This window comes from Euprymna scolopes, chromosome 25 (assembly GCF_053919585.1).
Source record: "Euprymna scolopes isolate OS-2025 chromosome 25, ASM5391958v1, whole genome shotgun sequence".
In the NCBI taxonomy this organism is placed as follows: Eukaryota; Metazoa; Mollusca; class Cephalopoda; order Sepiida; family Sepiolidae; genus Euprymna; species Euprymna scolopes.
In genome coordinates this window covers 86837349-86853321 of record NC_136506.1, presented here as the reverse complement: position 1 = coordinate 86853321, position 15973 = coordinate 86837349, and the positions used below count along the sequence as shown (strand labels likewise).

At 33.4% G+C, this 15973-nt stretch overlaps 1 protein-coding gene across 8 annotated transcripts in view; it reads left to right on the top strand.

The window, feature by feature from the left end:
- The window catches only part of LOC145247483 (uncharacterized), a 179561-nt gene extending 164819 nt beyond the window's left edge, over positions 1–14742 (top strand). For all 8 annotated transcript variants that reach the window (XM_080109290.1, XM_080109293.1, XM_080109288.1 and 5 more), the window contains 2 exons: positions 9788–9934; positions 12687–14742. In XM_080109290.1, the coding sequence (XP_079965416.1) occupies positions 9788–9934; positions 12687–12796 (257 nt within the window). In that variant the 3' untranslated portion in view covers positions 12797–14742. The remainder of the gene's footprint in view (positions 1–9787; positions 9935–12686) is intronic.
- The last annotated feature ends 1231 nt before the right edge of the window (positions 14743–15973 follow it).

Sequence of the window (15973 nt, the reverse complement as noted above, 5' to 3'; positions counted from 1 at the left end):
AGCTTAGATTTATGTACAATTAGCAGTAGCAACCTGGTGTTGTATGGGAGTTTTTTTTTTTTAACTTTAATTTTTGTTTTTTCCTCACTTTTTTTTATTGGGCATTCCAAACAAAACTTTTATTACATTTACCCCCCCCCCCAAAAAAAAATACCCCACCTCCAACTTTTAATGTAGACATTAATATAAAAAACCTTCAGATTTAGACCATGTAAAAATACACAGAAACTTAATTTAATCCACTAAAGTTTTCAACTTAGATTTTATTTTGTAAAATGCTATATTAAGCGTACCTACCATATTGACGAGCGGAACTTTCTGTTTAATATTGGACTGTTTTTATATACACGCACAAAATATCGTGCACATTAAGTTGAAAAAACAACAGCATCACAAGTATGTCACCAACGCATAAAATAATGATCTAACTTGGAATAACATGGAATAATTAAAAAAACAAAAACAAACAAAAAACCCCGATAAAAACAACCTATTAAGGACCCAAGAGAAAGAATTATACGTTGATCGATGCCTCTGTTTAGCCTTGAAAGACAAAGGATACCCCAACTGCGCGTGTAATTGTGAGGCAAGGGTTGCGCAATCTCCAACCACACCTCTCCTGAATCAGCACTGCTTGAGTCCAGTGGTAAGAAAAAGTTCAGGACAACTGGAAACAATACCGAGATAAGCAGAGAACACATACAGCACCTGGAAGTCCCAAATGGTCACCCATTTAGTACTGACCAGGTTTCGACATTGCTTAACTTTAGTGATCCAATGAGGACCAGTGTGTCAACGTGATTATGCCATACGTTCATAGATAAAGAGAAAATATTACATTTTGCTTACAATCAAATTTTATAAAAATAATCCAGAAAATAAATGAGATATCATGAGTTTGAAATTGAAGAGAATTTTACTATATTTATCCATTTTTGCACATTAAACTCTAGGCTGGTTGGTGATGACTACTTTTTATTTATTTATTTTTTTTTTTTATATTCTATTAAGTTTAACACAGGTGAGATTTGGAAGCTTTAGATGCAGTAGTCTAACAAGGTGTGTGGTATTTGCCTCTGACATGGGATGGACAACATTCTGTGTTTCCAAAGGATGTCATCTATTCTCTTTACAAGTCATAACTATCTCAATCTTCGACACTTCAAGGGAACTTCCGAAGATGGGGATGCCAAGATGTTCTCTCAGATTAGCCATATACCTCTTGTCCATAATTTTTGAATAGCAGATCCATTTCACCATGGCGTTGTCATTTCTCACAATCCTATTCGTATCATCAACAATGATGGCCAAAGTTTCAGTGGCATGAAATATAACTCCTTGAACAACAGTAATGACAACCTGTCCACAGGATTTCAGGAATATCTTGTTGACAGGTTTTTGTTGCCCTGTAAAAGAGAAAAGATGAAATTTGTTTCTAAAGCTTATCGAAAAATGAAAAAAAAAAAAAAACCCAAAAAATGAAAAAAAAAAAAAAAAATGAAAAAAAAAAAGAAAACCTAAAAAATGAAAAAAAAAAAAAAAATAAAATAAAATAAATAAATAAAAAAAAAAGAAAGATATCACAAGTTGAAATTGAAGGGAATTGCACTAAGTTTGCCCATTTTTGCACACTAAACTCTAGGCTGGTTTGTGATGACAACCTTTTGTTTTTCTTTAATATTTTGTCAAGTTTAACACATTTGGAAGCTTTAGATGTAGTAGTCTAACAAAGTGTGTGATTGGGTATTAGAGTTAGGTGTTTGGTCGGGTGTGGTCTGTTCTGACAAATAAACGTTCAAAGTTTAAACCGACCAATGGCAATCGTTTCTGGCAAAGGATACACAAACTGTAATTTATCAAATGTCATTTCGTTTTGAATTATTTTGATTATTCAAACTACCATTTTCATCTTGGATGTTATTCGCACAACGTTTCAACCGATGTAACCTCTGATCTTTTTCATCTCATTGAACTCTGGATTAAATTTTGAATGGAACCCTTTATTTAATCCACAAGGGCATCTTGTTTTCATTCTATCAGTCATCGCTGTGGATATAAGTACTAAGTAATAATCAGTCCAGACATTAAGTGACAACTGTATATATATATTTTGGCATATAATGCGACTGTCAGATACGACGAGGTACAAAATTGGAGCAAATTTTAATAAATTTATTAAAGATCGGTTGTATACGACGACTGCTAAATCACGGCTATAAATTGCAGCATCCGGTATCTTGTGAAATATTGTTTTTTTTTTAAATGCTTTTTTTTTAACTTTAAGGGCCATCTTATACGCCAAAATATACGGTGTATATAGGAGAAGTGCTTTCCAACACCCTGGAAAACCTCATCAGTATGCCCTGTACTTAAGAACTCAGGGGAAAAGTCATCTCCCTCTCAGTACAGACCAATAAGTTTCCTGCATGTCATGAGTAAGTTGTTGGAATCCATATTAAATAAAGAAGTAGTCAACCACCTCAGCAGAAACAACCTTCTTAGTGACATGCAACATGGTTTCTGGTCCGCAAGATCTACAGCAGATGTGCTAACAGTTATATCTCATAGGATTAGTGAATCTCTTGACAAAGGCTTCCTTTCCAGGGCAATTGCTCTTAGCATATCGAAGGCCTTTGATAAGGTATGGCATAAGGGCCTACTTCACAAGATTTCCAGCTACGGTATCACTAGAAATGTTTTCTCAATCATTAAATCATTTCTCTCCGATAGGTTCATAAGAGTAGTGGTTGACGGGCAGAAATCAGAGGCCCACAGTATTAATGCTGGAGTCCCTCAGGGGTCCATCCTGGGCTCAACTCTCTTCCTGATCTATATCAATGATCTCCCAAAACACATACTTAAATCATTCGTTGACATCTATGCTGATTACACAACCATCTATGGTAACATATCAAAGGCCATAAATGACAAAGTTCTTTCTAATTCTCTCTCCTCTGATCTTGAATGCATGGTACAGTGGGGGAAGAGGTGGCTGGTCACTTTAAATGCATCCAAAACCGAGCTTCTATCTTTACATCATCAATGCTCTGATCCCCATCTGGCATCAATTGAAATGGATGACTCTCGTCTTGGGGAGGCTCCATGTTTTGACAAGCTTCTGGGTTTGACCTTTACTCCTGATCTGAGATGGAACATGTACATCAGGTCTGTTGCCAAGGATGCTGGGAAAATGGTGGGATCCTTCTACTGCTCCAGAAGATATCTCACTACTGATGCAATTCTCTATCTGTATAAAAGCCAAGTATGTCCAAGGATGGAGTACTGCTGCCACATCTGGGCAGGAGCTGCTAAAAAGCCTATCCTGCCTTGACAGAGTACAAAATAGACTTTGTGGCTTAGTGGGTGATGCCCTTTTCTCTTCCCTGCAACCTCTCTCCCACAGAAGAGACGTTACGAGCCTGTCTTTATTTTATAGTTATTTCCATGGCAAATGCTCGTCTGAGCTACAATCTCTCGTCCCCTCTCGTCAATCTTTCACGAGAAACACTCGTCTGGCTGAAACTACTGTCAATAATTTTCCCCACTCTTTATCTGTGCCTAAATCCAAACGTAGATTCCATAAGCAGAGCTTCTTTCTCAGAAGTGCACGATTGTAGAACTCTCTTCCATTTACCTGTTTCCCACCTGACTACAACTTGGATGTCTTCAAGTCCAACATAAACAAATTCCTGACAAACTGCCCCCTTAAGTAAGACACTCTATCAAATCTCCAATACTAATGATTACTACAATACTATCTCATTGATTACTATAAACGCAATAACCCTTATCCCTGAGTGGCCTCCAGGCCTTGATAAGTTGTGACCTCTATGTAAAAAATATATATATATATATGAGTGAACCCTTTTTGTGGAGTCAATGGCCAACTAGAACCGTGTGTGTTTGTGTGTATGTATGTGTGTGTTGGGGTGGAGAGGGCTCCCGTAAGCTGTGGTGAAGGCAACTTTTCTAGGAGAAGCAAATCTCTGATTTAAAAAAAAACATAAAGCGGGAGACCAGTACCCGCATTAAGCTCTGGTCTGCAATTTAACTTGTTGCTGGCTATCTTGCTCTTGCTTGTTGCTGGATCTCAACATTTTGATCTGAGAGAGAGAGACTTAGCTGTCGTGCAAAGCTAAGACTCTGTAACATCATGTGTGTATAGATACTCCCTCAGGGATTTGTCTATAAAAATGGTCCTGTGGCGATGGAAGTCATTTTTGAGCTCATGGACTTTAAGTGTCTGAGGGAGTGGCATTCGTCTGACAAGGCGTTGCAATCATCATCATATATATATATTCTCACAGACGGTTTCTGACAAAAAAATATAATACACAATACACAAAAATAGTTTCTGTTATAAGCCCCCCCCTTTTTTTTTTATTTAATTTTCTTATTTTGTTCCCGGTGAAGTATCCTACTAGATGGCAAATATTCATCTGCTATCTCAAACATTCCTACCGAGAGATCATTTTAAGATTCTAACTGTCTCTTTAAGTACAATTGTTTATGCCACTCTTGCATTTGGTTCACCGAGTATATTTGCCAAGTAGTTTATGAAATTCTTTTTCATGAGTCCGGTTGCTTCTATAATTACTGGAATGATAGAGATCTTCCTCAGATTCCAATTTCTTTTCATGCCGTACATAAAACTTTGGTATTTCGTTATCTTTTTCTTTCCCAGTTCTGTTTAATCCAGCATCATTGCTGAAATAGAGATGTGTTTCCAGGATATTCACAGAGAATGCGTTGGGCAGCGTAAAATAACTTTGCAATTTGTTTTGCATTGTTTGGGAATTTTTCTGTAGAAGAATGTTATAACTAGGGCGGTGACAACAGAATATTCCTTTTGCATTGTTTTGACTCTCGAGTATATATCCGACACAGTAAGACACGGTCAATCAATCGAGAACCACATCAGTCTATATAAAAACATATAAGGTATTAACGGATATACATAATCAAGAGTCAAAACGATGAAAAGAATATGCTGTTGTCACATCCCTAGTTATAATTAGTAGAGAAAGGTGCCATGCTAAAATGGCTATGTGTCTTCTCTTCACTTCTAAGAAGCTAAGTCTAACGACATCACGTCGACCATAGGTAAGAACATTTTTTCTTTGAGTGGAGATTTTCCACATTTTGCAACATTGATGTTGCCTTGATCAGTTTGCTTGGATGTAAGTGATCTTTGAATTCGACCTTCACTTGGCAATGAGTACAGAAAAAGATAGACTAGCAAAATAGGTAGATTTAAACGAAAGGCACAAGTTAGTGATAAAACGCACATTGGATAATTTGAATGGCAGGAATATATTGAATGCTTTTTTTTTTTTTTTTACACAGTGATCACCACTTATCAAGGCCCGGAAGCCACTCAGGGATAAGGGTTATTGCAAGTACATTACGTTAGTGTGGAGATTTGATGGAGTGTTTACTTAAGGGGGCGGTTCATTAGGAATTTGTTAACATTGGACTTGAAGACATCCAAGTTGTAGTCCAGAGGGAAGCAGGCAGACGGAACAGAGTTCCACAGGCGTGCAGTTCTAAGAAAGAAGCTTTGTTCATGGAATCCGCGTTTTGATTTAGGCACAGATATAGAGTGGGGGAAATTTTTCACAGTGGATTCAGCTAGACGGGTGTTTTTCGTGAAAGATTGGCGAGGGGGGACCAGGGCTTGGAGTTCAGACGAGCACCTGCCATGAAAATAACGATAAAACAAGGATAGGCTCGCAACGTCTCTTCTGTGAGAGAGGGGTTGCAGGGTAGAGAAAAGGGCATCCCCCACTAAGCCACGAAGTCTATTTTGTACTCTGTCAAGGCATGATAGGCTGTTTTTGGCAGCTCCTGCCCAGATATGGCAACAGTATTCCATCCTTGGACGTACTTGGCTTGTGTCTTGATATTGATAAATGTCTGGCGGAAATGGAAAAAATGAAAAACGAATTGACGGAGTTACTACCCATAAAAGATTTGACATATGTCACGTGAAACCATATAAAAACAGAGAGCTACACCAGACAGCTCCAGCCAGCTTTTAACCAAACTTGCAGGAGACCAATGCAACGGTGTACACCTTTTTTTAACGTGTTCAAAAAATAATCTTCTGTAACATTTTAACGTACCCAACGCGTTGGAAATGCAAGTCTGGAAAAGGAGAGAAATCCAACTCACCTTTTTTTTTTTTAAATAAGAGACTTTTATTTATTTTTGGTATTTCCAACAATGCATTGTGTCTGGTTTTAAACAGTTTATTTAGTTTATTTTTTTCACCTCAACAATGCACGGTGCTACTAATTTGTAAGGGACTACTATTTAGGACCAGATTTGCAGTGATACTGTGTAGGGATTTGGGCAACAAGGTGTCCTTTTCACATTAAATTTGAACTTCGGCATGTCTGTACAGTCAAAGAAACAGGGGATTGGGAGGGAATTTCAAAGTCTAGCAGTTCAAAAAAAGAAGCTATTTGAGTAGAAGGCTTTACAGCATTTAGGGATCTTTACAATGTAGGGGTGGGATTTTGCTGCTTGTCTGGTTTGTTGGGGGCATTTGTCAAAGAGGGAACTAGAGCTTTAAGCTCATCCAAGCACTTACCATTAAAGTATTTTTAAAACAGGCACAGGGATGTCACATTTCAGTGATGAGATAGAGGTTGGAGTTTGGCCGACAGTGCGGGACCTATTAGGTTTGCAACTCTCTTTTTTAACCATGTCTATGAGCAAGAGACTAGTGGCAAATGCACCAGCCCAGATGTTTCAACAGTATTCCCTGCATAGGCAAATAATGGCTTTGTAGAGATATTTATCTCATCGGCCATGTTTTTTTTTTTTTTTTTTTTTTTTTTTTTAAGACGCTCTCATCACCCATGTGTCACTCACTCTTATTTTCAAGTTTCGAACACATGCTTCTTCCTCGCTTCTCTGGCTCTGTGTTTTTTCGTCTCTGCTGTGACGTCACTCATGTCTCAAACACGTCTTTTCCCATCCTTCTCCAGCCATGTGTGTCTTTTTTTTTCTGCTTTTTCGATGTCACATCGCACACTGTCGGTCATTTGCATACGTATTATGCGGCTGCTGCTGTTAGTGTCAGCAGGTCTGTTACATCAAGCCTTGACGGTTAATCTCGCACATCTGTGTCTTTTTTGTACTGCAAAACTGAAGTCATTTTCACTATATAGCAATATAGTTAAAGGGAGATAACTCAATATTGATTCAAGGGACATAACTCGTGATTATATATGCTCGCAAAAAATTGACATTCAACGCATCTCCTGTAAACTTAAGTTTTAAAAACGACTTTCTATAAGTAACACATAAAGTGAGAGCCCCTATTGACTTGCCTCTCTATGAAGACAGTTCGACATGAATATTTTTGTGTTCAACAAGACACATCTGAAGAAGGTCAGAGGTTGCATTGACTGAAACGTTATGAGAATAGCATCCCAGATGAGAACATTATCAGATGTAAATTATCAGTCCTCATCCGAAAAAAAAAAATCTGAAATGTGTATTCTTTTATATCTGTATCTTCCTATTTTTTTTTAACCCTTTATGACCTGAATTATGATGTAGATGATTTAAAATATATTTATCGTTAATTTTAGTTAGTTAAAAGGTAATGATACTATGATTGTCTTCAAACTGGAAAAATATGAAGTTCAATAAACTACCACTGAGAATTTTTGTATTTCATAAACTTACCTTGATTATTATCTATAGTGTTTAAGAAAAAGTGTTTGTGACAGCAAACGACATCCTCCCCTCTTTGAGACAGATGATGGCATACTGAATGTAAGCAATGGACAGTTGCAATCTGGAGGTATCTGGCATCTACCCAAATACTAAACTAATATGTACAAGGCATGTTTGAATCAATTCCCACTTTATTTATGATGTTATATTAATGTATTTACGATTGAATGAATTAGTTCAACCAGGTCATACAGGATTAATTTGTGAAAAGAATTGACTTTTTTGTTTCAAGCTATAGTTTATAAATGTACAAGACAATTTGTGACCCATTGAGTCAGTATTTTTCTTGAAAAAACTATCTTCTGCGCATACGTGCATATACATTTTTTATCTTGAAGTCGTTTAATTTTATCCTTTTTATTTTTTTTTTTAATTTATATGGTGATCGCTCAGAACGAAGGCTGAAGTGCTAAATAATCACTATGCCTAGAGTGCTGAACATTTTTGTTTCAATTCCAGCTGATGGCACAAAGTCATTTTTTTTTTTTTAATTTTTGAAATCATTACTATATATATATTGGGTACAGTCAATAAGAGGATTTGCTCTATAATAATAAATATAAAATCTACATAAATGAAAACATCAAATTTAAGCATATATTACGATCAGGCAATGCCGAGCGGCCTGTTAGTATGCATATAATTATAAATAATTATTTTTATATTTTTATATAATTATTTTTAAGTAATGCATTCTATTTTTAACTAAAAAAAATTTTGAAGAGTTAAAATGAGAAACCTTTTGTGCTCTAGAATTTGTTTCTATATAGTTGACCGCATTCTCAATGCTAGGAATTCGATTATGCATCTCTGCTTCTGAAACACGTCCATGACAAGGGTTGATTTCTTAGTCTCACACCGTCAGTATCTGCAACAGAGAGATGAAGCATTCAAGTCATGAATGTAATAAGTTCAGTCATCATACAAATGGAATTTACAATCTCCTCTGATCCATTAGGGCAAGATCAGGAGGCATTATTTTCAGAACACTCTTAGTTTATCTATCTATCTATCTGTCTGTCTATCTATACATATATGAAATTATAGACAAAATAAAATAAATATAAGTATATATGAATTTATTTGCTAGTTCAATAAAGATAAAATATCAATGGGAAGAGGGCTATAAATGCTCTTTATACCTAGGCATTTCGGAACCTAATGCTTCTCATCATGAGAGGAGAAGGGAGCTAGGTTACAGATATAGGGAAATGTGACCTCTAGCTTAGAATACATTAGGAAGGAAAGGTAAAATAAACATGAAAAAATAAGGGCGAAAATAAACATATATATATATATATATATATAAAACATTAAATCAGCCTGCACCAATTAGTGTCTCTGTGCCAAGCACACATCCTTCAGACTTGTCCCATCCATCCATCCATCTATCTATCACCTTGAGCTCCCCTTAGAGTGGCATAGGCCATCCACAACTTTGTAGATGCTTTTGTAGCAAGGAGTTCTTTTTTCGGAGTGAGGGTGCTGGCCCCACGCCCAACCTTCCCAAAGGTACATACAGTGGCTAGCCTTTCCAAATGGTCACTCATCTGGTACTGGCCAGGCTCAATGTTGCTTAACTTCAGTGATCTGGCGAAAACCAATGTGTCAATGTGATTGTGCTGTACACAGGACTGTCTCAGCAGTAACTAAATTGTCCAAAAAAAAATTTGGCAGCTCTAAATGATGTGTGCTTGGCACAGAAACATTGGTTGATTTGTATAGGCTGTTTTAATATTCATATAAATTTGATTTATGAAGCTCTAATCTTTGTATTGAGCACTTAAAAAAATATTGGTTTAAACTTGAACTTGGCTTGTTGATTTATATTTTTTAATTATTTTTTAAATTAAAAAAAAAAAAAGAAGAAATTATATTTGTCTTCACTTTCTGATTGTTAATACATTTCGCTCACATTTTTTGTTTTTGTTACATGATGTTGATGTTGTAGTGATATTTATTTATTTGATGTATTGCGTTGCTGTCATATAAAAGAGTTGCACTGTCTTATATATTACTGTCTCTTTTATTGTAGGCTACCCTCAACAACCACCTCCACCTGGTCAAGGCTACCCTCAACAACCACCTCCACCTGGTCAAGGCTATCCTCAACCACCCCCACCTGGTCAAGGCTATCCACCTGCTTATGGCCCACCTGATATGTCACAACCTTCCTATCCTAGTAAGATATCAAACGTGTCACATTTATGAGTTCTGAGTTAAATTTTTTCTTTTATTAATTGAAAATTAAACAATGGGTGCTTATTCATTATGACAGCAATTAAAAATAAAGAAAGTATAGAAAAGTTTGCATGATGTATGTAGCAGTCATAGGAAAAAGATGAAATATTCCAAAAATCATGTAATTTGATCAAGTAATCCTTTTTCTTTTGTTTCTCAAGCAAATCAAAGTTTACAACTAAGCGAGTCAGTGTTTTTATCAGCCATGATTAAATCTGATGAAATAAAAAAGGGGAGACAACTCAAATCGACATGTCTATAAGAATAAGCATTACGTTCAATGCAGTTTAGTAGTAAAATCGCTAAAAATCAAAAAAAAAGATTTTCTTATGCACTCTGCTACACAACTTGCCAAGCCAAAAACTTCTTTCCACGAATGCTTTCTAGTTTCCAACAAATTCCAGTCGTTCTTCTTTGTCACGTGCACTTTGTATAGGTTTTTTTCACTATAAACCTAACCTATATACATGCTCGTAACTTATGAACCAAACAGAAAATGTTATGTACTCCTTCCTTAAAATCCACTTGCACAACAACAATAACAGATCACTCCAAACAGACTTTCCTTTATCTATAGACAAGGAGAGATAACTCAACTGTGTTAACTCAGAGATTAACAAGAAAGACGAGGAAATTCATATTATTTGGATTCTTCAGACTACTGTTCTCATCTTGAATGTTATTTTCACAACGTTTCGGCCAACATAACCTTCAACCTTCTTCAGATGTATCTTGTCCAACTGAGGAATTTTTCCGTCAAACTTGGGAATCTGCATTGAATTTCAAGTGAAACCCTTTATTTACTCTTCAGAGGTAGCATGCTCTCGTTCCATCAGCCATGACTTGATAGAAATCATAAGTAATTCACAATTGTACTTTGAGTGTCTCCCGTACTGAGGATTAAACCTTAAACCTCCAGAAAAGCGTAACTTTACATCTGAATTTTACTAAGAACTTTAACAGGTTGTTGCCGAGGTTTTAAAGACCCCTGTAAATAAGCAAAATGAAAAAAAGACAACCTCTAAGTCCCTAAAAAACAGTTCTTGCTGTTGACATGATGTGATTGAAAGAAGTGACCTTCATCACTGAACCACACATTCTGGAGAAAACCTACTGTTTCATGCCATTTCTGTGGAAGATTTTGAAATGTTATTCTATTTTCCATCAACCTTGGAAGTACAGAATATCATTAATATTGACAGAGTTATTAAATGGATTAGGTTTATGTCTATATAACACTATTTTTTTTATATAATATTTATAATATATTTATTTTCTGTAGCACTGCTAATTTCTACTGGTTTGCACCAAGCATTTTATGTCTACTATAGTAAAAATGTAATTTTGGTGATGTAGTTATTGAAATGTATTGTTAATAAATGTTTTAGTAATTAAAGTCATTTGGTAAGTTGTTTAGTAATGAATATATTTTGTTAATGTGTTTAATAGTTTTTTTATCATAGGAGTTACCACTTATCTAAGCCCAGAGGCCACTCAAGGATAAGGGTTAAAGAGTGAATAGTAGTTAATGAGACAATATCATATTAATCATTAGAAGTGTAAATTTGGTAAATTGGATTACTTAAAAGGAACAGCTCGTCAAGAACTTGTTTACGTTGGACTTGAAGACGACGATAGTAGTAAATATATTTTGGTAATGTGTTTAGTAATAAAATACATTTTGTTGTTGTGTTTAGTAATAAATATATTTTGGTAATGTGTTTAGTATTAAATATATTTTGGTAATGTGTTTAGTAATAAATATATTTTGGTAATGTGTTTAGTAATAAATATATTTTGGTAATGTGTTTAGTAATAAATATATTTTGGTAATGTGTTTAGTAATAAATATATTTTGGTAATGTGTTTAGTAATAAATATATTATGTTAATGTGTTTAGTGATGAATATATTTTGGTAATGTGTTTAGTAATAAATATATTTTGGTAATGTGTTTAGTAATAAATATATTATGTTAATGTGTTTAGTAATAAATATATTTTGGTAATGTGTTTAGTAATGTTTTTAGTAGTTTTTAGCAATACACTCATTTTCTCAAATGTATTTAATGTGTCATAAAAATGTATTAGCATATTTATATCATAATCATTTCTTACTAAGAGTTTTGACATGAGTAATTGCTTATTAGCAGCAATAAATGGTGTTCCCTGAAATATGAGTGACAAGTTTCTTCTATCGATAACTGTTGCAAACCAATTTGAATTGGTCCTGGATATGACCTAAAACTATATCCGATGGTGAGGCCCCACCGGAGTGGTAGTACCTGTTAGGGTCCCAACTATGGGTTAAATAGAATCTGACTTAAAAAAACAAATATACTCCATTAAAAATCGTTCTCAAAATAACTAGATTCGGCATTAAATAACCTGAAAAACGTTGATATGCCGTAAAACAACCAACCAACCAATTAGAATTATGCAACAGCTATTTTATATTGATTTCTTGTTGATAGCTTTTTGCAGGAATTTGACAATAAGCCTCCCCAAGATGGCAGTACTCTCTGTGCCCTTCTAGTAGAATTCTAGATGATGCACTTCATCCTTGGTCTTTCCATACCCCTTGACCCATCACACCCATTTTGTGTATACCAATATTCTTATTATATTTTTTAATTGTATGAATCGGAAAAAATAGGAAAAACAATGACATTGTTCTGTTGCTTTTTAATTTTAGCTGCTCCCGTCTATCCAGGAGCGATGCCAGGACAAGCCCCTCCACCACCAGGATTTGCCATGCCTGGTCCAATGCCTGCTCAACCTCCTCCGCCATACCCAGCATCTTGAAAATATTGTATCCATTTTTTTTATTTTTGTTCATATTTTAAAAAATAAGCAAAATTTTATCAACATTTTTGTTTATTCCAAATAATAAAATTCTGGTGAGACAAAAAAAAAAAAAAAACAAACAAAAAAACAACAAATATTCTCTGTAAAAAAAAAAAAAAAAAAAAAAAAAATTTTAGGATTCTTTGACAAGTTAACTTTACTGTGATAATTTAAAAAAATTGCAAAATTAAAGCTAAAATTTTTTAAGTTTAACTTTATTTGTAATTAGAAACCCGATGATATCTAATTTAAGTAAAATATCTAAAACAAAATAATTAATTTAAAATGTAAAACAACGTACTTGAAAGATTTCTACCGTTTTATTTTTGGTCCGACTAGCATTACAAGGGAAGTAACTCTATCTTTACTCAGTGTTTGCTCAAATATTACATTTAAAAGACAAACCTCATAACATTTGTTTGGTGATTGTGCAAAACTAACACTTCATTTATTATGCTACTGTTTTATCATAACTTCAATATTGAAAATTCGGTTTTTCTTCATTTTTGTAGCGAGATTCGAAAATTTAAATATTCAATTTCAAATGAAACTAATGGTATCTACTGAATTCTCATGTCGCAGTAATGAAAATATCCCAAAATTAGGATACACGATAAGGTAGAAAATTAATTACTTAAAAAATGAGCTTTTTACAGTATATTAGCAGGGGAGGTAATTCATTTTTGAAAACTATCAAAAACTTGGGCCAATTAAAACTGAGTTATTTCCCCTGTGTTTACGTCTCGCGTAACAAAACTAATATGGCGAAATAATTTTTTCGTTGAATCATAGAAATATGTGTTTTATGTAATATTAAAAATTTAACTAATTGTAACATGATAATTTTGTAGATAATATTGTTTATTGTTGAAATTGACAAAACATGTAGGTAGTTATCATTGTTTTGACTGTCGGATTTCGCTGCAAGAACGAAGATCAACCGAAAGTTCATTTGAGTAAATGACTTTTATTTTTTTAGTTTGTCAACATAATTGTATGTCTTTAGTTACTTATTTTGGCAAAATGATATGAAACATCCCGACACACATGTAACCTTTATGACTTTCTTTTAAATTGAATGCCATTTTGTTTTGCAATGTTCTTTTTGTAATTGAATGTCATTTTTTTTTTTTGAATTGAATGTCATTTTTTTTTTTTTAATACTTGAATGTCATTTTTTGTAATTGAATGTTCATTTTTTTTGTTTTGTAGTTGAATGTCAATTTTTTTTTTTTATAATTGAATGTCATTTTTGTGTAATTGAATGGCATTTTTTTTTTGTCATTGAATGCCATTTTTTTTTTTTTTTTGTAATTGAATGCGAAAAATCTTTTAGTAACTGCCAAGCAATTTGATATCAGATTTTCAAACAAATGCAATTTTAGGTAAAACACTTCTGTATTTATACGTCACATTAAAATTAGTATAAATTTCAAAAACTACGAAAAATGATCCAGTAGAAAAAATAATCACAAGTAAAAATTGAATTTACCAAACTATCGAGGTTAAAAATTGAATTTACCAAACTATCGAGGTTAAAAATTGAATTTACCAAACTATCGAGGTTAAAAATTGAATTTACCAAACTATCGAGGTTAAAAATTGAATTTACCAAACTATCGAGGTTAAAAATTGAATTTACCAAACTATCGAGGTTAAAAATTGAATTTACCAAACTATCGAGGTTAAAAATTGAATTTACCAAACTATCGAGGTTAAAAATTGAATTTACCAAACTATCGAGGTTAAAAATATTAAAGTTAAAGAGTTCTTAAAATCTCATTATTTATGACAAACTGACTTATCTCCTTTGCTTTCCTTGAAGTTTGCCATGAAAAAAAATAGAAAATATACAACCGCTAGTCTTTACGATTAAAAAAAAAAAAAAAAAAAAAAAAAAAAAATTAGATCTAGCACATCTTCTACTGGATTGTTTTTTGTAATTTTTAGAATTCATTAATTTCCACATGATGCATAAGTAATACTGTTGTTACCTGAAATGCTCAAAAAACCCGGTATACTGCACAATTTGTAAATTAATTTTTTTGAAAGATAACCAAATGTCAAAATTCTTTTCGGAATATTGTCACTAATTTATCCAATTAAAATAAAATAATTTTCTAAGAGAAAATATTTTGGCTTTACAGGGTGTGTGCAGCAATTTTCTACATTAATTTAATGGAGATGGAACCCTTTTCAGCCATTTTGAAATACGGTAAATGCTACGAGTCTATCTTAACAAAATGGTTTTACAAGTTTACCACAAATCCTCGAAAATAAATACTAGAAATTAACAATTAAATAATTCACAGAGAAAATTGCTTGAAATAAAATAAAACAGATATAAAAAAAAAAAATATCGCATTGCTATAAAATTTAATTTATTTTTATTGAACCTAATTTCTTATGGAAATACCGCATATCGTATAAAACTAAAACAATTTGTTGGCTACAGAATTGCTAGGGTTATCTCCCTTGAACTTATTCTTGCCAATGTGATGGAGTACTTTCCCCTGCCTGGTAGTTATTTGTTAGATTTTACAAATACATTATTGCAGAAACAGTTTAGCTATATATTTGAAGAAATTTTCAACAGAAGATGTAGACTTTTACAAGGAATTAAAGCAGAACCAATAAAGCAGTAACAGGTTCGGTATTTAAAAATTATACAATGATAATTATGCCATGATTAGCAGGTAATAATAAACATGTAATGACTATCATGCAATAATTAATATGTAACAGTTATTGTGTAATGATTATGAAACGATTGACACACAATTGTCGCTTATTATGTAATGCTCAACATGTAATGATTAGTATTTAGTGCTCAATGTGTAATGATGAATGAGTAATGCTCAACATACAATGATTATTACGTAATGCTAAACATGCAATAATTATTATGTAATACCCAAAGTGTAATAATTAATATGTAATGCTTAACATAATATTATTAATATGTAATGATTAATATCCTCTCAAAATGTAAAAACTGGTGAACTCGTATTATTTTACTTGTCGTGGTTAATTGGTATTTCGTATGCCATTAAATATGGTCATTTGGCAGGGTTAGGGTTAGTCTAAAAATTCTCTGAAGATTTTATTATGAAATTTAATTGTAAATATATCCGT